We start from the raw sequence: 25,155 nt of genomic DNA on the forward strand, positions 1-25,155 counted from the left end.
CATTCCCAAATGCTCTGGACAGCGCCCTCTGGGGCCGAACATGGGGAACAGGCTCCTGTTCCGTAAACCCAGAAAACCCAGTGTTGTTGGCTACCAGAGCCTGGCCAGCACCCCTGGCCCTGTTCAGACCCCGCTCCCCACCTGCCTGTCCCACCGCCGGGGCAGGGCCTGCTGAGACGGGGCTCAGAAGGCGAGGGCACAGGCTCTAAAGGCTCCCACTGGGCCCTGGGTTTCAGGGCCTCTTCCAGGGGCACCCAGGGCGGGGCTCCTCCTCCTCAACACCAAGCCACCTGCTTCCTTTTTCCTTTGCAGGGTGACTGGGCAGGGTGGTGGTTTAAAAGCAAAAACAAAAATGCCCAAACCACTCCTGAACGTTCACAAAATAGCTAATTCGCCAAACCTTCATTTTTGTCAATTTATTTAGAAAAAAATTAACATGGGCAAATGAGATACCTCAGTGTTACAACAGAGTATAGAAATGTCTAGCAATAGTCAAATAATTTGATCTTTAAATACAAAATAACCACATGAACACCTAATATACAGGTTTCATCTGAATACATATTTATTAGATAAATATTAGAAGTTGTCACATCATCTAACTACATACAGCTTTGCAAGACTAGAAACCACAATTACTTTTCTGAGCAGTTTAAAGTATGAAATGACTGCATTGTACACGATGTACAAAGACGATGGAGATTTCCGTGGGAGTTACTTCGGGCTGCACGGTGGGTGTGTTTATGTGTGTACGTGTGAATCACCTGTGATCATGATATCAAAAATTATACAAAGTATGAATTTGGTTACAATTTTCTTCCGAAATCCCCATTTCTTTTCATTATTTCCATAGCACCCTAAAAATACACAGGTGGCAGGACTAGTACACTAAAGCTAAATAGTACATGTAGGTAAAATAAAAACAAACAGAACAAAAATTCCTTTCCACACGGGGTCAGAGTATATTACATAGTGAGACAGATGCAGAGACCTCACGAATGCTAACAACAGGATCTAGTTTTTCACGTTAAGATGGAGTTCCAAGCCTTTTGTTTTGCAAAATAAAAACAATACACATTCCAAGGGAAATGAATGCATCTGTTAACATGTCTCTATTTCTCATTTACATATGTACACACGTCCCTGGAGTCGCTGCTGCTGACATCACCTGCCCGGGTGGGTCAGGCAGAGGGAGCAGACATGTAGCTAGCTCTCTGGGGGTGTAGGGCTTCCATTAGGGACAAAGTATTAGACGTTTCTTAAAAAATAAAATGGGTACAGGGAACATGATACATGGGTAAAGCTTCAAACCAAGGAGATGGGGTGATTGCCTGCACTGGGGCTCCCTGCTGGCCGCCGGCGCCCTGTCCGTCTGTGCCCTGTCCGTCTGTGGAGTGGCAGCCTGTGGCCTGGTGCATGCCTGGCGCGGAGAGGGGCCTTGCCGAGGCCTCGTTTTTGCTGAGGTTACTTATGGCTCCAAGTGGTCATCCAAACAGGATCAGGGAAGCATCTCCTGAGCTCAGAAGTGCCCTGCTGGGGGAGGCTGCCCCCGGAGTCTGCCATCAGCTGGGGCTTTCCCAGCCCGGGAGCCTTCATGCCTCCCTGGCCCCCAAATCGCTCTGGAAGAGTTCGTCCCCAGAGGGCGGGCTTCGACACCCTGGTTCAGGAAGGCTCTTTGCTGAACTTGCTGGTGGGGGCTCACGAGAAAGGGGATCCAGGCAACCTACCTCGGGTCCGGGCCCGGGCTCCCCCAGAGGGCGGAGGAGGTGCCTGGACCCGGCTGTGGGCGCAGTGACCTCCTGCACTAGGAAGCTGTGGGCAGGTCAGCTGAGCAGAGCAGGGACACCCCGACCAGAACCAGAATGAACCCCAGGCCTCTCTGGGGAAAAGTACACGGCAGGAAGCAGGAACTTCTAGGGAAGGTGTCTGTAAGTCTGTCTGGGGCAGAACATTCCCACACACCGGACACACCGCCCACCAGCCAGGGCTGTCGGCACTGGGCAAGGACGGCCACGTGCTCCCTGCTGCGTCTCGTCCCACCAGCCTGGGCGTGGCTCTCCCACTGGGCAGCCTGGTCTCTAACTCACGGCACAGCCACCTCTGCGCTTCGTCCCTTCATCGGTACAAATAGCCCTGAATGCTTTTTTGTTTTTGTGTGTTTTTTTAAAAAAAGGACTCGGTCTTTGTCGTTGAGTCAAGGCATTTTAAAAACACCAGCAAAGGCTATAACCAGGTCATGAAAATGCTGAAGATTATCAAAGACAATACTAAAATATTCACAAAGATATTTACAAAAGCAATTCTTAAAATAATTGATTTGCATACTGAACACCACACTTTTTGAAAAAACCTCAACAACGGGACAAAGGAAACAAGGTGGGAGCGGACAACGGCAGCTTTCCTTCAGGAATCGTTGTGCTGGCCGCTGGTAGTGACTGGAAATCGACAGCTGGGCCCCGTCCGGTCAGAGGCAGGAGTGCTGGGACCACCCGCCCCGCCCCGCCCCGCCCCGAGGGAGCCGGAGACTGGGAACACACGGTGGACCGGAGAGCAGGAGGCCCCAGGCAGCAGCAGGGAGGGGCGCAGCGAATTTACAGACGAGACACAAGTGACCCGCCGGCCTGGCAGCGTCCCAGGCCGTGCGGTGGAGGGAGCAGAGGACACAGCTACCTGGAGACTCAGAGCAGTCGGCTGAGTGGAGCCACGTGGTGGAGGGAAACCAGAGGCTGCTTCTGTCTGAACCAGCAGGAGTGTGGGGTGAGCTTTCGACGGCGGAGGGACACAGAGGGGAGAGGCTGGCAGCCAAGCGCGGTGTCTGAGGCCGCCACGAAGACACCCTTGATGCTTGTGGGTGCACCCCAGCACACACGGGCAGCCTCGGACACCGGCAGCCAGACAGCGGGGGCTGGAGATACCGATGCCGGGTTCCTGCTGCTACGCCTGCACACACCCGAGCCGGCATCTCCCATGCCTTCCCACCATCCCACCTTGCCGTCTGGGGGGGACAAAGAAAGGGGAATCAGTAGAGAGGGAAGTGGGTGCTCCACGCAGCAGTCTGGGAGAGGTGGGAGAGGAGCAGGAGGGAGGACACAGAACACGTGGGGAGAAACCGTTTGCTTGCTGTCCAAGTCCAATGTTCTTTTCCCCAGATGACTTTGTAGCTTTAGGCTGTTGTTCAAAAACAGGAGTGGCCTGGAGCAGTTTTAAGTTGCCGTTCCTACTGACCACCTGGCGGCATTCCCCCGCCCCCAACTAAGGGCACAATAATTTCCGCTGGGCACTCGCTCTCTGCCCTCCCAGGCCCGAGTCCAAGGTCGTGGAGCCACCTGCTGTGCTGTCCTGGCTCTGAGGAGGCCCTGACCCTCTCCCCACCAGTCCCCAAGCAGGAATGGCACACCCTCTCTCAGACACAGCATCGCGTCCTTCTCTGCTTGCTGAGCGAGTGCCTACAGGGTAGCTTGGCTAGAGGTCAGGGGTCAAGTGGCAGCCTTGGCCCTCCGTGAGTGCGCTGTCCCAGAGGCTTGTGCTTTTCTGTGGTGGGTGATGGTGGTGGGCGGGCTGTTCTCCCTGCAGCCAACTGTCACTGCTCCCCAGGGCTCGGCCGCCTGGGGCTGGGGGCTTCTTTCGGGCTCAGTCACAGAGGAGGCTCTGGGCCAGGAAGCAGGGGGGCAGGGTTACAGTTTGGAAACTGGAAGAACCTGGTGGCCACTGGAGGTCGCGGGGGATCAGCACACGGAGGGACCAGGAAGCTGTCGGGTGTCCTCTCACCGCGCTTCCATCGTGAGGGTCATCTTCCGGGCCTGCTCCGCGCACCGGCTCCAGACCACAGCCTTCACAGGGCACCCTCCGCCCCTCCGCGCTGAGGCCACGGCAGGGGGGAGGGTCTGAGGACTCGGCTCCCAGCGGGAAAGTGTGTGGGACGACGGGAAGGAGCGGAGTGGGGAGGGATGGCCCCGGCGGAGGGCGGGCTTCAGTTGTTCTCAAAGAGAGACAGGAGGTCATCGTTACTATTGCTCGGCAGGTCCGGGGGGTCCAGGTACGAGAGGAGCTCGTCGGGATTTGTGAGTTCTGGCAGGAGCTGGAAAAGAAACACAGAAGCTGGATGAGGTGCTGCTGAGGGGCTGGTGAGGGACATGGGGCATCCCATGCCCGTTCCCTTGCCTGCCTGCCTCCCAGGGTCCTGGCCCCACAGGGGAAGCTACCGTGCTCGCTGTCCCCAAATGCACGTGGCCACGTGTGGTCTGGGGCACCGATGCTTGTTTCAAGCCCACCAGCTGGGAAGGCCCCTGGCGGGGCAGAGGCTTCCTCGCAGCAGTTCCTCTGGCCCCGGCACCTGCCCCAAGGAGCTGCAGTCCAGTGGGCCTCCCAGCGGAACCCGCTGTGCACGGAGGCGCCCCCTGCAGCTCCTGCCTCCCGGATCTCTGGCTCTCAGGAGCTCTCCGCTCCTTGGCAGGCCCGTGGCGGGCTGGCAGCACCGGCCCTGGGCAGAGGCTGCACGGTCCCTACCCTCTACCCTGAGGTCCTTGGTGTCTTCCTGTCACACGGGGGTCCTCGTGAATCTAAGGCACCCCCTGGCCTGGTTGGTGGAGAGCTGGGCAGAGCCCACAATGACCACACAGCGAGGGCACCCATTCACCCTGGACTGACACTGCGGGGCCAAGGGTGACGGGGCTGGGGCTGCAGGGCAGGAGTGGCTGAGGAGAGGGCAGGCCTCCTTCCTGGGAATCTACAGCTGGGGGCTGGGAGGCAGGGCAAGTTCTGCAGGTCCCCCCGCCGCCCCCTAGCCCTGGCCCCTCCCCCAGCATTCCCAGCATCTCTTCCCAACTTTCAGACCATCCAGGTCTCAGGTGGGAGACTGAGTGTCAGCCTCCCACATCCGCCTCAGTAGCCCCGTGACCGGAGGCGGGCCCCTCACCCCATCCAGGGGCTTGTCTCAGAGTGAGCGATGGAGCAAGCAGAAGCAAGGGCATGGATAACACACGGACAAGAAACTGGAGACAGACACACACCAGTGAGACAGAGGGGCTGTCATTCCAGCCCCTCCCCTGCCCCGGGCCAGAGTGTGGCAGACACGGAGATGGCAAACTCAATGTGGGCGAGAGGGGGAGGAGGGGAGGGGAAGAAGGGCAGGAGCCTCCTATGCTGCCTCCGGACCGCCCAGAGGGACTCTGTGAGAGCCTGGGGAAGGTGGGGCGAGGCTGGGCTGCAGGACCGTGGCCAAGGGGCGAGGGGTAGGGGCTGCTAGGGCAGGGAGGGGACCCTCAGACCCTCAGTGAGGCTTCCCCAAGGTGGGGTTTCCTGTTGAAGCCTGGGGAGACAAGCTGCCTGGGCCCACACGCCACCCACCCAGCCCCTCACAGCTACACCTCCTCCACCCGGGCCTTGAGCCTCAACACCCAGCCCTGCTCTTTGGGCAGGTCTCGGGCGCCAGGCCTAGCCCCAGGCCAAGGCAAGTGGGGACCCCAACTTACATCCAGCGAAGGCTCCGGCATGTCGGATGCTCCCTGCGCTCCGGCCTGACCCTCTAAGGCTGAGGAGGGGTTAAAGGTCAGGTCGCTGTGTGGATGGTTGCTGGGAGCGGCCTGTGGCGGTTGCCGGGGAGGCTGGGAAGGAGGAGGAGGAGCCCCACTGTGATGTAATGGAGGCCCTGACTGGCTGCTGGGGTGTGGGACGTGCAAACCTTGTTGTATGGAGGGATGGGGCTGGTCAGAACTGCCAGCGTGTGGCATCTGTGGAGGAGGAGAGAGCAGGAGAAAAGAAAGGTGAGGTGACGAGGTACAGCGACGGGATGCCTGGAGAAATGAGAACCAAACAAAACCAGGAAAACAACAAACCCCCAAAACAGAGCCAACCCCTACAAAGCTGAATGCTGCTTTTGTGTTTTTTTTTTGCAGAGAAACAAACAAAATTCTCCCCCAAAACTGCCAGTCGGGGAGGTTGTGGAGGGCAAGGTGGGCAAGGGGCCGCTGAGGCTGTGGGCCCAGGAGGGAGGTGGCCAGGGGCTCGGAGATGAGCAGACAGCGCGGGCCAGGCCCCGGGAGCCGGCCGCCTCCCAGCCCGGACTCCACCACAATGAACAACAGCGAGGGCAGGATGGACAAGCACAATGGGCATGTTTCCAGGGGGGGGGGTGGGAGGGTGCTGCTGGCAGCATGGTGCGGGCGCCCAAGGGCCGGGGGAGGAGAGCAGACACGGACAGACAGCATGGGGCAGGCGTGCAGCTCATGGGTCTGTGCCCCCCAAGTGGGCACACAGGTTTCCTCCAGGAGCCTCAGGACTGGCCCTGCCTGATGCCCCGGGGCAGGGAGAACTGAGCCCCAGTCAAAGGAGCCGAGTGGGGCCTCCCAGACTCTTCCTCCTGCCACCCACCTACCGGCTGTACCCCGGGGTGCTACGGAAGGCAGGCCCCTCCCCACCACTAGGGCACCAGGGCTCGCCCGGGGCCGCTTTGCTTAAGGTGGAGGTGGGTGGTGCCTCTCTGAGAGGTGAACTAGAGGACCCACTTTCTCCCGTGGGCATACGCACTGTGCTGGGGGCTGTGGGTGGGCAGGGGAGGTGGTGGGTGGGACTTAAACTTCCCCTGCTAGTCTGTTTGCTGTCCCCCTTCCTTCAGAGCTTAGGTCTTGAAGAGAAAGGCTGAGTCCAAGCCCTCACCTGCCCCCAGCACACCTGTCAGGCCCTCAGCCCACACGCACTGCCAGTGAGGGGAGCGCACGGACCCACCAGGGCAGCCTGGTGAGCAGACGTCTCCCTGGTCTGTGGTACGTCCTCCCCTCCCCACCTCTGGGCCACACGAAGCATTCCTTTTCCCCTTTGTGGGTTTGAAAACGGCAGCCACACCTTCCCTGATCTCTAGATAGTTCCCCTTCCTGTTCCCTCTGGCTGTGGGCTGGCCTCTGCCCTTGGCCCAGGTGGCCCCTCGTAGCAGTGCCCCTCCAGCTGAGGCCCTGAGATTGGGGCCCAGGGCACCGAGTGTGGGGTACACATGAGGTGAGAAGGACCAGGAGGAGCTGGAGGGATAGGGCCAGCTGCTGACTCCCACCCATGCCTGTGGATGCCCCACAGCACACGTTCTGGGGGGGAAGGAAGGGGCTCCATACTCGCGGGGCATCCCAGCCCAGGACAGTCTCCAGATGTACTGACACATCTGCTCCCTTTGGCCCTGACATTTTGCTGGAGTCTCAGGACCCAGAGAGGCACGTGCTCTCTGGACCTGCTGATCATACCTGTTCACCTGCCACCTGGCACGGGCCTTGAGTGAGCCAGCAGCTGGCTGAAGCCCTCCCGCCAGTCCCTGCGCACAGGGGATCCTGCCCAGCTGGGGCAGGCTGTGCTCAGCTGGGGCAGGCTGCCCTGGTGGGGCAGGTGTGGGGGGAGTTCACCTGTGACCACACCACACCACCCCACCTTGCACCGCTGCACTTCTGGGTCCAGTTGCCATCTACGGAGTGCCCAGAAACGGGGAAGGACAGTGCATATTTGGGGAGCCTCCTGGGGGACCATGAAGTCAACTCACAGGCTTAGATCCCCGAGGAACCAGACGCAGGACTAACAAGGCAAGAGAAAGTCCCGCTGGACACAGGAGGCGAAGGACACCCGCTGCCATTTGCCTGCGCTGGGGACTGTGAGGGCTCCGATGTGCAGCACGTGAGTCAGGGGGTGTGGGGTGCTGGGGATTGTGAGGGCTCCGATGTGCAGCATGTGAGAGTCGGGGGGTGTGGGGTGCTGGGGAATGTGAGGGCTCCGATGTGCAGCATGTGAGAGTTGTGGGGGGGGTGTGGGGTGCTGGGGACTGTGAGGGCTCCGATGTGCAGCATGTGAGTCAGGGGGTGTGGGGTGCTGGGGACTGTGAGGGCTCCGATGTGCAGCATGTGAGAGTCGGGGGGTGTGGGGTGCTGGGGACTGTGAGGGCTCCGATGTGCAGCATGTGAGAGTTGGGGGGGGGTGTGGGGTGCTGTCCATGGAATGCTAAGGTCCTGGGGGGCAGGGCTGGGAAAGGCCCCCAGAAGTAGAGGGCCCCATAGGGCAGAAAGTACCTAGCCGAAGCCCCGAGAAAGCAGCTATTTCTGACCAGGCTTTCGGGGTCCTGCGGGAAAGCTGCTAGAGCGCCCCTCACCAGACTCCTGGTTCTGCCACTGCGCTAACAATCAGGTGGCTCCGGCCCCAGGACGGCCCGCTCTCAGTGGCAGGGCCACCTCCACGTCAGGTGTGTGGAACACGGCCCAGCCCAGAGGCCCCTTCCTTCCAGGCCACGTGATGAAGGGCCTGAATGGAGCCTTCCGGTGTAAGATGACCCAACCTGCTGCCACACAGGAGCCCTCTGAGGGAGCCCTGACCTTCCCTCCTGCCATGTGGCCCAGGACCCACTGCTGGGCCTCAGCACCCTCCTCCCACTCCTCCTCTCCTCGGGAGCAGACAGCATCACCGAAGCCTCAGGCTTTCCCCCAAACCCCGACTGTTCTTGCTCCCTTCATGCCCTGCCAGGACTGTGCTCCCTTAGTGCAAGGCCCGCGTCTGTCCTGCTTCCATCAGGTACAAGGCCCAGCCCGGGCCCAGGCTAAGGAAACCCCTGGTAAATCGAGTGGAATTATCCAGTGCTCACTGGCCTCCCACCTCTGCCGCCAGGGCCACGCGGTGGGGAGGCCTCGGGTGGCAATGGACAGCCTGCCCGCAAGGGCTTTCTCAGCCGTGCCGGGATGTGTAACAGGTAAAATGGGACCAGAGTGAGTATGCCCAGGAGAAGCAGATTTCCCGGCATTTCTTTTTGCAGGAGGTGGTGATACCCCAAGGATTCAGATCCCTGGGGACTAAGTTCCTGGGTTTGGGACAAAATTCTACATGGCCGGGGCTACAGTAAGGTAATGTAAGAGTGTGTCTAAGTGGGGGAGAGAGGGAGGGAATGGCATGTGGGGATGTTTGTGTGAGGTTGTAGATGGGGTGTGCATATGTGTGAGGCTATACATGGGGTATACATGTGTGTGAAGCTGTACATGGGATGTGTAAGTGTGTGAGGCTGTACATGGGATGTGTAAGTGTGTGAGGCTATACATGGGGATGTACATGAGTGTGAGGTTGTACATGGGGGTGTGCATGTGTGTATGCATGTGTGTATGCAGGGAGGAGCCTGAAGCTTCCATCTCCTGAGCCTGTGTCCTGGGTGAAATAGGTTCAAGGGTGCCAATGGGCTATGACGCAGCCCCAGGTAGTCTCTCACTCCTTCCCGAGCCCCCAAACCCAATTCTCAGTCCTCCCCTTGGCTTGGGAGGAATGAGGCAAACATTAGAAGGTTCTGGGGGAGCCGTCTGCAGAGGTGGGGGCTGGGGGTGGGATGAGGAAGCGGTACTCACAGTTTCCTGCATGGGGTGGCTGAGGGGCTTCTCCAGGGCAGCCATGTTGTTGGGCATGTCTGGCGGGTGGGAGAGCTGGGGGGGCCCGTGCATGAAGTCGTTCATGGACGTCCCGCCAGGGTTCCCATGGGGGAAGTCAAAGTTGCCATGGCCCTGGTAGTTGTTGCCTGCGGGGAGCAAATGGGCGGGGTCACGGCAGGGAAGACAGCACCCCTGGGTTGCAGGCGGTGTATAAATTAAGAACCAAGTCCTGTCCTTCTGAGGCCCCAGCTGGCTCCTGCAGCCTCAGCATCCGGGCTGTGCCACGGGCAGCGATGCGACCTTGTCCAGTGGGCCTCAGCCCCAGGGCCTGTGCTGCTCTACAGCTATGAGGGGCGGAGTGGGAGAAAGGGGGGCCTGGTCCCTGTGGGCAGGGGACATGGAGTGAGGCCACGGCTCAGGCCTCCACAGGATATGCTGAGCTAGCCCCTGGAAGTGCTTCCCCCACAGCCGCCACAGGGCTGCACCTCATGGCTGGGACGACCATCCCAGAACGGGTCAGGTTCTGCCAGATTCACAAAGAAAGCTGTGTCGGAATCAGGATGACACCGTTGGAAGCCAGCTGTCTGGCCTCCTGGCTGCTGTTCCCCAGCACGTGGCCTTGGCGAAAGGTCCGATCAGCACTCGGGGAAGCTGGGCCCTTGGTGGCTGCGGACACATGCTGTGGGCCGCTGGCTGGGTGGGCTAGCCCCTCTGGGCCTGTACCACAGGAGCCCTGTGGACCTAAGAGCAGGATCCTATGAGGGAGCTGCTGCCCTGTGTTGGAGGGCGTGGGTACTTTCTAGAAATGGCCATATGGTGAAGCTTGGTTTGGCAGCAGAGAGTAAGAGGTCAGTGATGGTGACCTTGGTAGCCCAAGGCTGAAGCTCAAAACCCTGGTCTCTGCCCCTGGCAGGGTGGGAGCGTTGCCGAGAAGGGACAATATAGATGTCAGAGACGAGGGGAGGGCAGAGAGCTCCACGTGAGAGTATCCTGCTGGTCCCAGTGAGCACTGAGGCTGGGGAAAGGGTGGCAGTGTGCCCCCAGCAAAGCAGGCTCGGGAGCCCCTGGGCTTGGCACCTGCCTCCCTGGAGTCGGGAGGAGGCCAGGCGGGGGGTGGGGGTGGGAAAGGCAGGAGGCTGGCTCAGGGGGCAGCTCTTCACTCCGGCTTCCCAGCTGGGCGCCAACCACAGGGCTGGATGAAACAGGCAGTTGGACTAAGATGGGAGGTGCATGGGCCGCCGTACCCCCAAGTCCAGTGATGTGGGATTGTCCTGGGGGCGTATGCCACCTCTGCCTCTTCACACCGCCCCCCCTCCACCTGCCACCATCAGCAAAGAAGTCCTTTGCCCCCGCTGGGACCCGGTGCTGCCCTCCTCGTTTGGCATCACCCACCTTGGTTGCTGTAGTCGTTGGAGTTGTTGGCCCCAGGCGGAGGCGGGAGTGGGTAGGGGGACGGGCCAGGGCCCAGGGCTGCGATCATCTCCATAACATTGGGCATGATCATCTGGCTGGGACTCATGGTCTTGAACCGCTTGGAGGGGATGCCGTCAGGGTCATCCTTAATGTGCAGGTCCGACTTGATGGGCACTGGCCGCCAGCTGCACGTGGGGTCGATGGTGACCTCTTCAAACTCGGAGCTGGGGGAGGAGGGGGCAGAGCTGTGAATAGGAGGTGTCCCTGCCCAGGTCCCCTGCCCCAGGCCTATGACAGAGGTATGGGGTTTTTACATCATGTGAGAGAGAGGGAGACTGAGGCTAGGAAAAGCAAGTGGCCGGGCACAGGGCAGCTGGCCCCACCCAGGAAGTGGCTGTTGGGGGCACTGTCAGCTTCCTACCCTGGCTGAGTTTGGTCCTTTCTGGAAAGTGCATTTGCCCCCAGAGATAAAGTCAGAGGAAGGTGAGAGATGGGTAAGTGGTTTTCTAGCCCAGGGTGTCAGGAATGTTGACATGCTCACTCACCCAATCCAGGCTGCCATCCCCGCCCGCCCTACCCCCCCCCCGCCCCCCGCGCCCCTTGCTGGGAGCCACTTACTGTTGGATGGCATTCAGGATGCCCCACATGTACTGATCCACCTCCAGGCCTTCCAGCAGAGCAGTTTTACTGGAAAAGGAGAGAAAAGGCTTGGCCGTGCTCCTGGACCCTAAGGGGTGGGGGCACAGCCCGTCCCACCCACTGTGTCAACCACACTCCGTCCCCGCTGCTGGTTATGCTGCAGGCACTGCCGGGAGGCGGCCCTGTGACTGCCTGACACAGGGGAGTGTGACTATGTACAGCTCCTGTCACCCCAGCCTCTGCTGTTTGTGGGTTCTCGCTAGCTTTTAGGGCCGGCGGAGGTGCTGGACCCCAAAGAGCAGGGCCGGAGGGAGGCCTGAGGAGCTCCGCTGGGGTGGGCGTCACTCACTTGCACACAGGACACCGCCAGGTCCCTCTCTCACAATTCAGCTGCAGGTATGACTCCAGGTCAAAGCACTGTGGAGGCCGACAGACAGACAGACAGACAGACGGACAGACAGATGGACAGACAGAAAAGATCAGGACTCTCAGACACTGCTTTGATGCAACGTTACTGCTCCTGAGACCCTATGAAGGCCTCTCACCAGGGAGGGAGACATGGTGGAGAGACGCAGGGCTGGCTGTCGGGTGGGGTTACTTTTCTGTCCCCGCACGCCTCTGCCCAGCCCCCCTCACACCACCCTGTGCCTACATCCTTCCTGGTTCCCCCGCAGCCGCCCCTCACGGGTCGTGCCCTTGACTGCCCCTCTTGCTGGGGCTGGGGGCAGCATGGACTCCGGTCTCCCATCCGCCCAGCCCAGGTACTGAGGACGCATGTGGTCCAGTTCATCAGCGTGTCAAATAAGTGACCAGATGTCCATCCTGCCCACATCATTCTCCCACAGGAAGCTCTGGGAGGGTGAGTGGGAGGGTGGGGCTGAGAAGGCAGCTGGCCGGCCCGAAGCCTATTCTCCTCCTGCCCACCCCGCAGGCCACACCCAGCTCCTCCCGGACGGCTCCCCACACCCCTCTTCTGGGATTCCGTTCCTGAGCAGCCCCAGCACAGTGAACCCTGCCACCCGGGCTGCCCGCATCTGCACAGTGTCTGCTGTAGCCACCCGGACTGTGACGGTCACTCATTTCCTGAGCACCGGCTCGGGCAAGGCCCAGGAACACAGCAGTGACCGGGCAGAGGCGTCCCTGTCTCAGGTCCTGAACCAGCCGTGGCTGTATGGGCGGGATTTCCAGCTGGCACCTGCCATCTGCCAGGGCAGGAACAGCCTAAATCCAGTTCTGCAGCCTCCCGGCCCCAGCCCTGAGCACGCAGATGCTCAAAGAGTAAATGATGGCTGACGTGGTGGAATCACGGCTGGTGGCTACAGTGTCCTTCAGAGGTCAGAGGCAGGCCCTGCGGCCCCATGCCGACCCCTCCCCACCCCGGCCAGACGCCAGCGGCTCTGCGGACGGCTCACCTGGACGTGCTTGCAGTCGTGACCTCGAGCAGGCAGCTGGATGCGCCGGAATGTGATGGGGCACTTCAGAGACACTTTGATGGCCGTCTGCTCCACGCCGTCTTCCCCATTGAGGGTTGTGTTGCCTGACGAGGCTGCCACGCTGCTGAAATTCCGCTTGACTGTGGGGTGGGAGGCACAGGTGGGTGAGGAGGGCAGGCCCTGCTCCACACGCCCCTCCCCACTTCCTCAAGCAGCTGAAACACTTTGGTTCTCTATCCCCACCCTGAAACTGGGAGGTTCTGGGAATAACTAGCCAAGGGAGCTCTGCCTGCCGGGTTCCCCAGGCCGCCCCGCACTCTGCAACGGCAGCCCCATGTGCGACACGTGTGGGGTGCACGTGCACCTGGAGGGGACCGCGTCAGTGCCCCCGGCTCCGCAGAACAAGCCCCGCCTTCCCAAGAAGGGGACTTTCTGCAAAACGTGCAGAAACCCCGTCTGGCACCTCTCCACGGATTTTCTGGGTCAGCGGAGCCTCCTCAGGCGCCTCTGCACTCAGTTCTGCGAGTGTGGAAATGAGAACGGACAACGGACCGCCCGGCGGGATTCTCGGGAGCAGGAGGCAACGTGCAGCATAATCACAGGGAGGAGCAGCAGCGCACCTCCCCGCATGGCGCCCCCAGAACGGTCACCTGGGGACTCCTCCAAAGGAATGGACGCTGAGACAGGTCGTTCTGTCTACAGTTAGGCATGAGCTGCTGGGGCCTCGCTCCCAGTGAAGATTCCTCCCTCTCCAGGTCTTCCCATCCTTCCAGGTGCTCACCTCCTCCAGGAAGCCCACCTGGCCTGTCTACACCACAGGACAGTCTTGTGTTCACCAGCCTCACATCCTGGTGATGTGCACCAGGTGGGTCAGGATTCCTACCGGCTCCTACAGTTCCCTGCTCATCGGATCATCGCCATGGACCCAGAGGAGGGCAGGAGCCAGGGCTGGCCTCCAGGAGGCCTCACAGGAGGACCACTCAGGGCCCCGGGGTGTCGCACACGGAACCAAAGGTCCCCGATGGATCGTGCCCAGGAGGCTGGGGCCTGGCCCTCACTCACTTTTGGTGATGCAGTGCTCAGCGGGCAGGAGGCGCTTCTTGAGGAGGCCTTGCAGCACGGAGCGCACGGACGGCCGGTGGACCAGCTGCAGCACGAAGAGGTGGGACTGCGAGGAAGAGTGATGCTTGGTCCTGTCCCCCGGCCCCCATGGCCCACCCACCTGCAGCCTCTTCGGCTGCCCCTGTACCCGAGGCCCCTAGGAGGCCATGTCCACAGTGACACACTTCAGGAGCAGGTGCCCCGAGACCTGGGGGAGAAAGCCCTCAAGGACCAGGACGTGTCCTTGGACCTGGGAGTCAAGGGACCCAGGCTGGGGTCACTACCTGGGAGCAGCTGTCTCTGCTCTAAGCCAACAAGGCTATGACAGACACTGAAGCACCCTGGGATGGGTCAGGGGACACTGGGCAGCAGGACTGGAGCCTGCCTCACGTCCCAGCCCTGCCCACCACTGCCCCCCACCCCATGTATCCTCCACCCTTTCTGCCTGAGAGTGTCCCTATCTTCATTCCTCCAGGAAGCCTTCCAGGACTGCACACTCCAACAAGTCCCCACAGGCTCTTCACTCTGAGAGCATCCCGTCCTGTGACTCCTATCTCCAGGAGGCCTCACAGCCCCAATGCTCGTAAAGTCAAGACCAAAGCTTTTCCCTCTCCTGTGTCCTGAGAGGCTCCAGAACAAGGCAGGCCATGCACTTCCAAGCAAGCCCTTGTGCCAAGCCCTGGTCTCTGGGGACAGAGGTGTGGCTCAGATGTGGCCCTAGAGCAATGAGTCACAGGTCAGGGACACACACACATGTGATTCTGAGAGAGGATGGACTGAGGAAGGGAAGGAGTTAACTCCAGACTTGGTGGAGCTGGCTCGGGGGAAAAGGTGACCAGAATATAACAATTTCTTGCGGATGAAGCCAGAACAGAGCCTCGCTTTGAGGCACACAGAGCCTCAAGGGAGATGGAGGATGGAAGGAGGGGCCAGGAAGAGGGGCCTATAGGAGGAAGGGAGCGAGAGTGCAGACTGCACGGAGGCTGCGGTGTAGGGGAGAGGCCAGAGCATAGCGGGCTTGGAGGCTTTTATTCCACAGCCCAGGGCCTCTGTATGTTTCTGGGGGGTGTTCCTGAAAGATCACTGCAGTGGCTGTGGGGATGGGGTATGGAGACCCAAGGACAAGGCTGAGAAGGGGGTCGAGGACCTTGGCTCCCTGCGCCGTGCCCAGCGCTGCCCACACACTCACACAGCAGCAGGCCGTGACGGTGATCTGGATGGTGTTGCGGCCCGGCTGGCACACGTGCTTGAGGTGCAGGGGCTTGTGGGAGGTCTTATTGTCACCGCGCTCGATGGTGAGGGGCGTGGCGTTCACGCTGACCTGCACCGAGGCCGGCCAGTTGGTATTCATCTGCCGGTCCTCGTGGTGGTAGCACTTGAACTGCAGCTCCAAGTCAGACCTGGGGGTGAGGCGGGGCTCAGGTCAGCTCTGCCAGGGGGCTGCCCATGGCCCCCATGACACCTCGCCAGGCCATGCATCCCGAACTCAATACAGCCCCATGTATCATGCAGACCCTATCCTTGGCCTCAACTGCTCCCCCAGCTTCCCCAAGCTCTCCTCTCTCACCCTGGATATTCCCGCTGCTCCCACCTCCAATCAAAACCCATCCCAACAACCCAGTCCCCCCATAACTCCACATACCCATTCACTCCAGCTGCCCCCACCAGCCATGATCTCCAGCCCCTACTCTATAAGGGCGATGCCTGCCCCCCGCCCTCCCCCCCCCCAACAGGGACAGAGAAACAAAAAGACACTAATTTGACAAGACCACCTGAGAGGCTGATTATGCCCACTGCAAGGCTCCTGTTGCATGGGAGAAGCACCCAGGCCAGGGTGGGGTCTGGCTTAGTCCCCCCGAGTGGGCCTTGAAGACACACCACTAAAGGGAGTCCCCATGAACCAGCAGTGACCACATACGCCTGAAACCCAACAGGGCTACAGGAAACCTCGTAGACAGGGCACTCATGGGTAAGCAGGGGTGGGGGAGCAGGGCCCTGCACCAGGTCTCTCCACCTTCCTGCTGAGCACCTGAGCCGCATGCCCTCACGCCACCCAGCTGTCTGTCTGTCCCTGGCCCTCACTGCAGCCTGCTAGAGGTGGCAGGTGTGGGCATGCCCCATCTCCTGCCTCGGAAGTGCCCCCTGGGCAGCTGAGCGGCCCTCGTTACAGGCATGGCATGGAACTGAGTCCTGCCTGAGGAGGAAGGACTGAGGGTGCAGACACCATCAGGTTCTGGCATCCAAGAGACCCAGGCCCATGTCCCAGCTCCGCCCGCTGCCAGCTGTGAGAACCTCCCCCCCACCCCCCCCTGCCGCCCCCAAGCTAATCAGCTTCTCTGGCCTCCGTTTCCTCATTGTTAACCCGGTAAGCACTGCCTACTCAAAAGGTCAAAGATCAGGCATGGAAGGCAGGGAACACAGGGCCTGGCCCAGCAGGGACCTCCAGCCGCTCAGTCGCCCGTCCTGGTGTCTGAGCAGCAGCCCCGCCAGGTGGCAGCCCCCGCAGTCTGCAAGGCTTGTCTGTTCTGCCCCACCCAGCCCTGTTCCCTCTAGCTTCTCCCTCCACATCCCTGCTCTGGCCACAAGGAGCCGCTCTCAAGTTCCTCTTGCCAGCTCAGGGCCTCTGCCGTAACACCCTGCCCTCAGCCTTCAGGTCTGGGAAGTCGTCCCTGACCACTCTCTGGGACTGGGTGAGTGACAGCTCTCTTCCCTCAGGCCACAGGGAAGGTAGCTTGTCTGTCTCTCCTGCACCGTCAGGTTCCCCATGACATCCCCAGGGCCTTGCGCACAGAGGGCCAGCCAACGTTGCTGAACAGGGGAAGGTGGCAGGCTGATGCTGCCACAGGGCCTTCTCCACCCAGCCTGGCCCGCGCCCCGGCCCCGACACTCACCTCCACATCAGCGTCTGGTGGACTGTGGGCCGCAGGTGAAAGACATGGTTGCTGACGGCCAGGTTGTGCTCAAGGCGGAAGGGCTCCAGCACCACGCCGTCCCGCACGGGGAACGTGAGCCGCAGCTCGTCATTGTGGGTGGCTGGGTGGGGGAGGAGCCGATGAGCCACAGGCCTCTGGCCGCCACGGGCGCACAGAAGCGTGGGCTCCGGGGCCGTGGGTGGGGCTCACTCACCCACATGACATGCACCCTTGGCTGCGTGCTCAGAGGCACACACAGGTGTGGGTGCAAGCACGGCCACAGGAGCTGGGCTGTGTGGTCCAGCACACACCAGCGAGCCGTCCTTCTCCCCGTCTCCCGGCCCCATCCCGCCCATCCCTGTCTCCTCCTCCCGCCCACAGGCTCCCCGCTCTGGAAGCCCCGGCGTCCTCTCCCAGCCCCTTCCCGGCTGCCTCTCCCCCAGCCTCAGGTGTCAGGCCGGCGAGGAGGGCTGCTGGCAGCTGAACCCCACCTCCGATTTCCCTTTTGGGAGTGGCTTTCCAGCCCTCCTGCCCTTTCTACATGCCCAGCCCCCAGAGGCAGGCCAACTTCCAAGCCCCTGGCTCCTGGCCGGACACAGGCAGGGAGAGGGGGGCGCTCACCTGGGGGTGGTGGCAGAGCACTCATATTTGGCTTGATGTCAGGCGGGAAGGGTGGCTTAACATCTTGGCTGGGGGACAGGTACGGGGGGATGCTGCTCCCGGGGGTCATGGGGGGTGTGGGATTCCCTGGAACAGGTGAGTGGGGGTAATTTGCCACAGGAACTGGCCTGGGAGGCTGGAAGGAAAGAGAAAGCACACATCGGTTATGGGGTCACAGAGATGGAAGGATCCATGGCTGTGGACATGTACCCCACCCAACCCAGGTCCTAGGCTATGGGCCCTGCTCCCCCGAGGGAGGAGAGCCCCCGGAAAAACCACTCTCTCCTTCCTGGCTGCACCCAGGCTTCTGACCCCATCAGAAAACAGGTAGGAGGTGAAGGGTCCCCCAGCCCATTTACCAATGGGGACTCAGGCCCTGGGTGATGGGGACTTGTCTGATGTAACCCCGGGAGGAAAGAGCTGGGTCAAGCCCAGGGTTCCCGCTCCCACATCATGACTCTGGGCCAGCCCACGGGGGTCTCCAGACAGAGCCGGCCTGCAGCATCATAGGGCAGTGGCTCCCCAGGAGCCCCTCTCCCTTTCTTAGTCCCCACCTTGCTTTCTTCCAGGACCGGCCAGGTCCGCCCCTCCTCCTCCCCCTCCCCGAAGCTGCGGATTCTCTAGCCAGGCAGAGAACCCCATCCCCAGGCCCCCCTCACATCCCGAGGCTGGGGTGGGAGCGGCACGCGGGGAATAGTTCCTAAGACAGACACTACGCACCCTACTGACGTTCCCTTGGCTGTAGTTACTGTAGCTGCTTCCAGAGAAGGTGTTATTCTGCCCGTTAAACTGCTCCGGCTGTGAAAGCAAGATCAAGAGCGCCGTGAGCGGAGAGAAAGCTGCTCTCCCTCCTGCAGTGAGGTCTGCCGGGAGCCCAGGGGGTGCTGAAGAGGCCCCAGTGCTGGGTGGGGCGCAGAGCGGGTAGAGCAGGTCACCCCCTGGGGGCAGGGCTCCCCTTCTCTCTGTCCACAGTTACTAACTCAGCAAAAGAGCGTACAAAAGCACAAACACTACTGTGCCGAAGTGGGAGCAAAAACAGTAATGCCACACGGCAGGTGGCCGTGTCAGGTGACATCATTCCCCGGCAAATACATGTAAGCTATTTCCGGAGTCTTCTCCACTCCTGAGAACGCACTTTATCGTAACCCCAAGGAAGGGAGACACTATGTGCCTGAAGACATTCATCACAGTACCATTTCAAAAGCGCCAAGTCAGAAAACCCAATGTCCACCGGAAAGGAGGGATAAATACGGCCGTTACCTCAGGGGAATGAATGCTAGGCGGCCAGCGCAAGTGGAACCACGGGACACCGAGGCAACAAGTGGCATGCCCATCATCTCATGTCAAGTGACAGAGATTAAAAAATTACACCCACGCCCTGGCCGGTTTGGCTCAGTGGATAGAGCGTCGGCCTGAGGACTGAAGGGTCCCGGGTTCGGTTCCAGTCAAGGGCACGTACCTTGGTTGCAGACTCTTGGCCCTCGTCGGGGGCATACGGGAGGCAACCAATTGATGTGTCTCTCTCACATCAGTGTTTCTGTCTCTTCCTCTCCCTTCCACTCTCTCCAAAAATCAATGGAAAAAATATCCTCGGGTGAGGATTAAAAAAAAAATCAAAAAATCACAGCCACAACAACTCTACAACATGTTGGACATGCATGTGGAGAAACAAGGTTTTGATGAAATGTTAATGCATTCAGGGTGCTTTCCCTTTAAAAGACGTATTTCCTTTATTGTTATTATCTTGGGTGTGCTGCAAATAGTCAAAGGAGAAGGAAAACCATCATCTGAGCCCCTGAGAAGAGGAACCAAGAGAAGCCAGCCGGGCCTCTGGCCACTACATGCAGCGCTCCAAGCAAGGACACACCCTGGCGACTGCAGAGGACACCTACGCCTAGAAGACACGGTGGGGTGGGGGTGTGGGGGGGACTCACCTTGTAATACTGCCCCATGTTGACCGTGGGGGGCGGGTACTGCCCGGTGCTCGGCTGGCTGGGCATCCTTTGCCCGGGGTAGTTGGGTGAGGTGAGCGGCCGCGGGGGGTTGGGGGTGGGGTACTGGCCTGGCTGTGTGGGGAACTGGCTGTTTGGTCCGTATTGCTGGTTTCCATAGTTGGGCTGTGGCAGCAGAGAAAGAGCGGGGAGTCGTCAGTGTCCGGGAGCTGAGCCCGCCGGCTGGACTGCCAGGACCGCCCACCTCTCTCATCCGTCCCTGCCGTTTCCCACCCGCAGAATCCCTCCCCACCTGGAAAGGGAGGTGGAGCCTGAGATTGGGGCGCTTCTTGCCTGGACACGCGGGGACATTACATTCTGTCCAACTGGCTCTGAGCCATCTTTTCGAAGCACCGTGCCCTCTGAACTCTGGGGGTACCGCTAAAGCCTCTTGTTAACACCATTGTGTGGGGGCTTGTGTCTCTCTCCCCTGGTGCTTGGTATGTGACGGGCACACAGACCACAGGCTGCACCTCCGGAAAGGTGACCCCGCCCTGCATCTGAGGCTGTCTGGAGGGCAATGTCCCCACACCCCACACCGAGTGGAACACACTGTTTAGTTCTGGGCCATCCGCGCAGAAGTCAGGAGACCAGGGTGGCGAAGGACTAAGAAAACCCTCTCGGGGGAGGCACTTGGGAGGGGAGGGGAGAGGAGAGGAGACAGCTCCAGAGAGGGGAAGGGGCAGGCAGGGGCACTGTCCTCAGAGAGCTATGACGTGGCACATGCCACTTCTGCTCGTGCTGGTCTCCACCCTCAGCCACCTTCCCCATCAGTAAGATCAAGACCCTCCGGGCCACCCAGCCACCCAGCCATTATGTGCTGCAGAGTCAGTGTTTTCTCCTCCTGTTTGTTGAAACCCCTTGTCTGTTAATCGTCTCTCTTGCCCTCTGGCCTCAGAGGTCTAGGAGACCTCTGTCCCAGTGCCTGGCACAAAACAGGCCCTCAATAAGCACTCGCTCAAGGAGCGAAGGGAGGACCGGATAAAGCGCAGAGGGGGAGGCGCCTGTCAGTGCCGAGGAACTCTAACTCCGTGCTGCGAACGGGGCTCTGCGACAGCGAGGTCCCCACCACATCCCTGGAGGCTGCGGCCGGCCCCCCAGGCTGGAGAAGGGATCCTGTACGGGACAGGGGCCCTGACTCAGCCCCACCCCAGGAGCCCAGCAGTTCACAGACTCTGGGGGTGTGCCAGTGCAAGCTGACGCCGGCTTCCTGGACAGGGCCAGGCTGTGCCGGCTGTCACCCAGTGTCACAGCCCAGGGTCAGGCACTTTGCACCGGTCGCCCCAGCGTTCTAGGGAGAGGATGATCTAGCACAAAGAATCAAGAGCCTCTGGTGGGCCCTGCTGCGGCAGGACAGCAGGGAGCGGGGCCCTGGGGCAGGCGCTGGGCCGATGTCAGGCTGACGACCGGGAAGCCCCCGCCTTTTCCATGGACAGCTCCTTGGGTGCCAGCAGCCCTGCTGGCCAGGCTACGGAGGCCCCTGGGGCCCAGACAGAGGGGACGACAGGAGTTTGAGCCCAGAGAAGGCCGAGAGGGCTGAGCACAGGAGTGAGGCCAACAGCACAGCGCGAGGTCCCCCGAGAACAGCCAGGATCTTGGGGGCCAATTGCCTCCTGGCCCCTTCCTGAACTGGTGTCAACCTGAAGGCATGTCGGGGCCTGGCCCAGGCTCCTGGGTGATTTTGGAGATCTCTGACCTCGCCCTGAGGACTCAGGACACCTCACCAATGGCCAAGCCACCTGCTAGCCCCATGGTCGGCAAACTGCGGCTCGCGAGCCACATGCGGCTCTTTGGCCCCTTGAGTGTGGCTCTTCCACAAAATACCACAGCCCGGGCGAGTATATTTTGAAGAAGTGGCGTTAGAAGAAGTTTAAGTTTAAAAAATTGGGCTCTCAAAAGAAATTTCAATCGTTGTGCTGTTGATATTTGGCTCTGTTGACTAATGAGTTTGCCGACCACTGTGCTAGCCCAAGCTAAGGTGAACGCCGAGGAACCCCACAGACCTTCCAGGGACTTACGTCTTAGGGCTTTAAAGGCACTGTGAGCCCCAGCGGAAGGCCACAGTTCCGAGACAAAGGGGTGAAGCTGACCTGAGAAGGGCACACAAGCCGAGTGCTGGGAGACGCTCGGAAGGGCTCTGTCCGGGGGAGGAATCAAGGCAGGCTTCCTGAGGGATGTGCGCCAGCCCAGGGTTCCGGGGTCCCCGTGTCTTTGGCAGCTGACCAGACAGGCCACTTGCTACCAGCGCGTGGTCCGAGCGCTCCCTGCAGGCCTGGGGACACCCCCAGAAGGCCTTCCTTCCCTGACCTCTCTTGGAGCCCCATGGGGGTCCCTGCTCAGACCTATCTTTCCTGCGAAGCCTCGGATCCGAGGCAGGAGGTGTGGACCTGACCTTCCTAAATCTTCACACGCCGTGGCCCCGCTGGCTGGGCAGCCGCAGAGCAGCTGCCTACTGATGGAAACACGCTGCCTGCCTTCCAACCTCCTCTCCGATGTGGCCAGTCTTTAATGTTTCCCGGCGTTTGTCTCGCCTCTCACTCTTGGAGGGAAGTGGGGAAGCCCTGGTGCGGGCGGGAGGCTGTGGGCCTATGGAAGTGTAGTTCCTTACCACAGCGTCCCAGCTACTGTCTGCATGAGACAAACGTGAATGCTAACAGAGGCCGCGGCTTGTCAAGGGCCCTCCCACGCCAGCCCAGGGCGAAGCTCCTCATGTCTCCTCGCTCAAGTCCCACGAGCAGCCCTCGGAGGGAGGCTGGAGCGCCACCGCCTTTCCAGGTGACGGGGCTGAGCCTTAGGGAGGACTTGCTCAAGGTCTCCCAGCGGGGAAATGGCAGAGCTGGGCTTAAAGCCAGGAGCCCCTGACTCCTCTGGGCCACAAGGGCCTCCGTAGCCCGGCCAGCAGGGCTGCTGGCACCCAGGTTTTCCAAGGGGGTCAATCCCTTTCCCAGGTACTTCCCACAACCCTGGGTCTTCAAGCCCCAGGATCCTCCCTCCTCCAGCCCTGCCAACCCCCTGCCTGTGGTCACACTCACCTCTCCTGGGTATGGCCTCTTTATGCTCTGAATGGGAAGGGACTGGGGCCGGGGGCCCGGGTAGGTCTGCTGGGGCATCCGCTGCCCATGTGTGCCAAAGGGGCTGATGCCGGGCGGCCGGGGCTGGTTCATGCCCATGGGAGGGCCGCTCATCCCGGAGGGTGTCATGCCAGCCGCCATGCTTGCAGGGTTCATGCTGCCCCCCATGGAGGCAGGCCCCCGTGGCCCGGGCTGGTTCATGAATTGGCTGTTATACGCCTGGGTGGGACCCATCTGGAAAGAGGAACAGACCTTCAACGGGAGAAGAAGAAAAAAAAAAAGAATAAAATGCCACATGCATTGAAAGTGCAGGGAGGGAAGGGTAGGGAGGTGGGGGGCTTGGGGTGGGGGGCACTTTCCTGTGTGGTTGCCACTGGTGACCAGGCCCCTAGGAGCAGCCAGCCTCCTGGGCTCACTGCTGCCCTCTGCAGACCGCACAGGAAAGATGCAGCCCGAGGGGTTAGGGGTGGGGCATGGTCACTCCAATGCACAGGCAGCATTTCCAGGGAGAGGCAGGCAGGAAATGGTAAGAGGGTGCAGGGGCGGGCAGGACGTGGGAGGATGGAGGCGGATGAGGATGGAGGCAGGAGCCCCTGTCCTGGAAGCCCTGGCCCCACCCTTGGTCCTTGGCCAATGGAGATACACCCTCCATCCAGATGAGGCCCAGTTCCTACCTCGGCCCACCAGCCCTGCTGTCCTCACCCCCATACCTGTCCTGCATGCCTGTGGGGGCTGCCCCCTCCTCAAACCCCACCCGGCCCTTCTGAAGGTCAGGAGGGCAGAGCTAGGACCTGGGCGGAATTCACAGATGCTGACTAGGAGAGCAGTGGCCCTCAGAGGCACCCAGGGGACAAGCTGGTGACAAGGCTGTGCTAGACACGGAGCCCCTCTTTGGGGAGTAGGGGCCCAGAGAGCAATATGGAACCTCTGCCCACATGCAGACACACACACTACACCCAACCAGACACATCCACACCCTAACACAATCTCCATGTGCTCCCACGAAAACCCAATGTACCCCGACACCATCAGCTCCATCTGCATACACAGCCCCACAGGCACCAACACCCCAACTCTGATACCCGGGGGCTCTGCCGGGCTGGCTGGGCGAGACTGGACCAGGACTAGAGGGGCCCTTACCGGTCCATATTGGTTTATATCCTTATTCTGCGTCTCCTGCAAGGCTGCCACAGTGGCAGTGGCTGTGGCTGTGGCCGTGGCTGCTGCTGCTGCCACTGCAGCTGCGGCGGCAGCGGCGGCCGGCTGACTGAAGTCAGCGGGCGGCCTGGTGTGCGGAGGGATGCCCATGCTTGCGGGGGCGTTAGGACCCCCGGGGTAACTGCGAGGGAGAGAAGGGAAGAGTTAGATATGGCCTGGGCTGGGAGGGAGAGGATGGGGCCGTTCCAGGCCCTCCTGCCCTCTGCTCACAGCGGGGAGGTGTCTAGACTCAGAGCCCAGAGGGGACAGGGGCCTCTTGCGGGTCAGCAGCCATTCATGCCGCTTGGCGACCACTGAGCTGCTGTGTTCCTGGAGCCCTGGCTCGACGTGGCTGATGCTCACTGTCATGTGCATTAAATCACTGCACCTGTCTGCCCTGCTCACCCCTGGAGGAGGATGTGCAATCTCAGAGAACGAACCCGAGCAACACACCCAGAGCCCTCCAGAGGTGGATGGGCTGGCGATGCAGCTTCAGGTGTGTATGGCACCTGCGTTTAACCACCGACTGCGCTGGTACCCGGCAGGGATGCGGTCAGCCCTGGGAGCTGGGGAGGGGTGAGGTCAAGAAGATGGTCTTGGACAGAGCAGGGCAGCAAGAGGAGAAATGGGGCACCTCCACCCCACCCATGTCCCCGGAGCACCTTCTGGGGGGTTCCTTGCCCTTCTCCCTTCCCGCGAACCGGGGACTCTCAGCCTCTGCACAGCTTGGCCTCTGTAAGCAGCAGGCAGGGCTGAGCTCCCAAGCCCCGTCTGTAGCTGCCCTCGAACTCCCCTGATCCAGCTTTCAGTGTCTTCCCACTTACACAGGTGTGAGGAGGAGGCACATTTTGAGGAATGGGGTCCTTCTATCCGCATGGGCCTGATAGCTGTCACTATGCCACCCAGCTGCTGTGGGCCAGGGATCAGTGGCCTGAGAATGAGGGACAACTATGTCCCTTCATCTGATGGGACGGCTGGGGGCAGAGGTGCCTGGGCTCGCCCGCCCTACAGGCCAGGAAGCATGGCACCGGGACTTAAATCGGACTCTTCTGCCTGGATGCGGGGCAGAGCAGGGTGCCCGGCGCTCTGAGGCTCACCTGGCCCCGAAGCCCCCGCTGCCAGGGTAGTTGGGCCGGCCATACATGCCCTGCTGGATGTAGGGCTGTGCGGGACCCGCCTTGGCCGAGAACTGCTGCTGCTGCCCAGCAAACTGGGGGGAGTTGAGGCCGGGGTTGCTGGTGGTCATGCCCGACGCCATGGGGTTGCCGCCTGGATTCATGGGGTTGTTGGCATTGGCCATAGGGTTCCCGAGGACCTGTGGGCAGAAAGGGTGGCTGTCACTCGAGCGAGTAACCCCAGGTGACATGGAG

At 60.9% G+C, this 25,155-nt stretch overlaps 1 protein-coding gene across 3 annotated transcripts in view; it reads right to left on the minus strand.

The window, feature by feature from the left end:
* Positions 1 to 416: 416 nt before the first annotated feature.
* ZMIZ1 (zinc finger MIZ-type containing 1) overlaps positions 417 to 25,155 on the minus strand; it is a 222,608-nt gene continuing 197,869 nt past the window's right edge. The window contains exons 10-25 of one of the 3 annotated variants that reach the window (XM_079793043.1): positions 24,883 to 25,100; positions 23,729 to 23,927; positions 22,550 to 22,822; positions 19,461 to 19,643; positions 18,247 to 18,324; positions 17,488 to 17,662; positions 16,846 to 16,987; positions 15,144 to 15,354; positions 13,916 to 14,021; positions 12,833 to 12,993; positions 11,770 to 11,837; positions 11,400 to 11,468; positions 10,761 to 11,005; positions 9,348 to 9,514; positions 5,472 to 5,729; positions 417 to 4,078 (exon numbers count right to left, since the gene is read on the minus strand). In XM_079793043.1, the coding sequence (XP_079649169.1) occupies positions 3,971 to 4,078; positions 5,472 to 5,729; positions 9,348 to 9,514; positions 10,761 to 11,005; positions 11,400 to 11,468; positions 11,770 to 11,837; positions 12,833 to 12,993; positions 13,916 to 14,021; positions 15,144 to 15,354; positions 16,846 to 16,987; positions 17,488 to 17,662; positions 18,247 to 18,324; positions 19,461 to 19,643; positions 22,550 to 22,822; positions 23,729 to 23,927; positions 24,883 to 25,100 (2,661 nt within the window). In that variant the 3' untranslated portion in view covers positions 417 to 3,970. Of the gene's footprint in view, positions 4,079 to 5,471; positions 5,730 to 9,347; positions 9,515 to 10,760; positions 11,006 to 11,399; positions 11,469 to 11,769; positions 11,838 to 12,832; positions 12,994 to 13,915; positions 14,022 to 15,143; positions 15,355 to 16,845; positions 16,988 to 17,487; positions 17,663 to 18,246; positions 18,325 to 19,460; positions 19,644 to 22,549; positions 22,841 to 23,728; positions 23,928 to 24,882; positions 25,101 to 25,155 lie in introns of all 3 variants that reach the window. The other 2 variants (XM_079793042.1, XM_079793044.1) reach the window with 2 other exon arrangements.

This window comes from Cnephaeus nilssonii (genome assembly GCF_951640355.1).
Source record: "Cnephaeus nilssonii genome assembly, chromosome: 16".
Classification (NCBI taxonomy): domain Eukaryota; kingdom Metazoa; phylum Chordata; class Mammalia; order Chiroptera; family Vespertilionidae; genus Cnephaeus; species Cnephaeus nilssonii.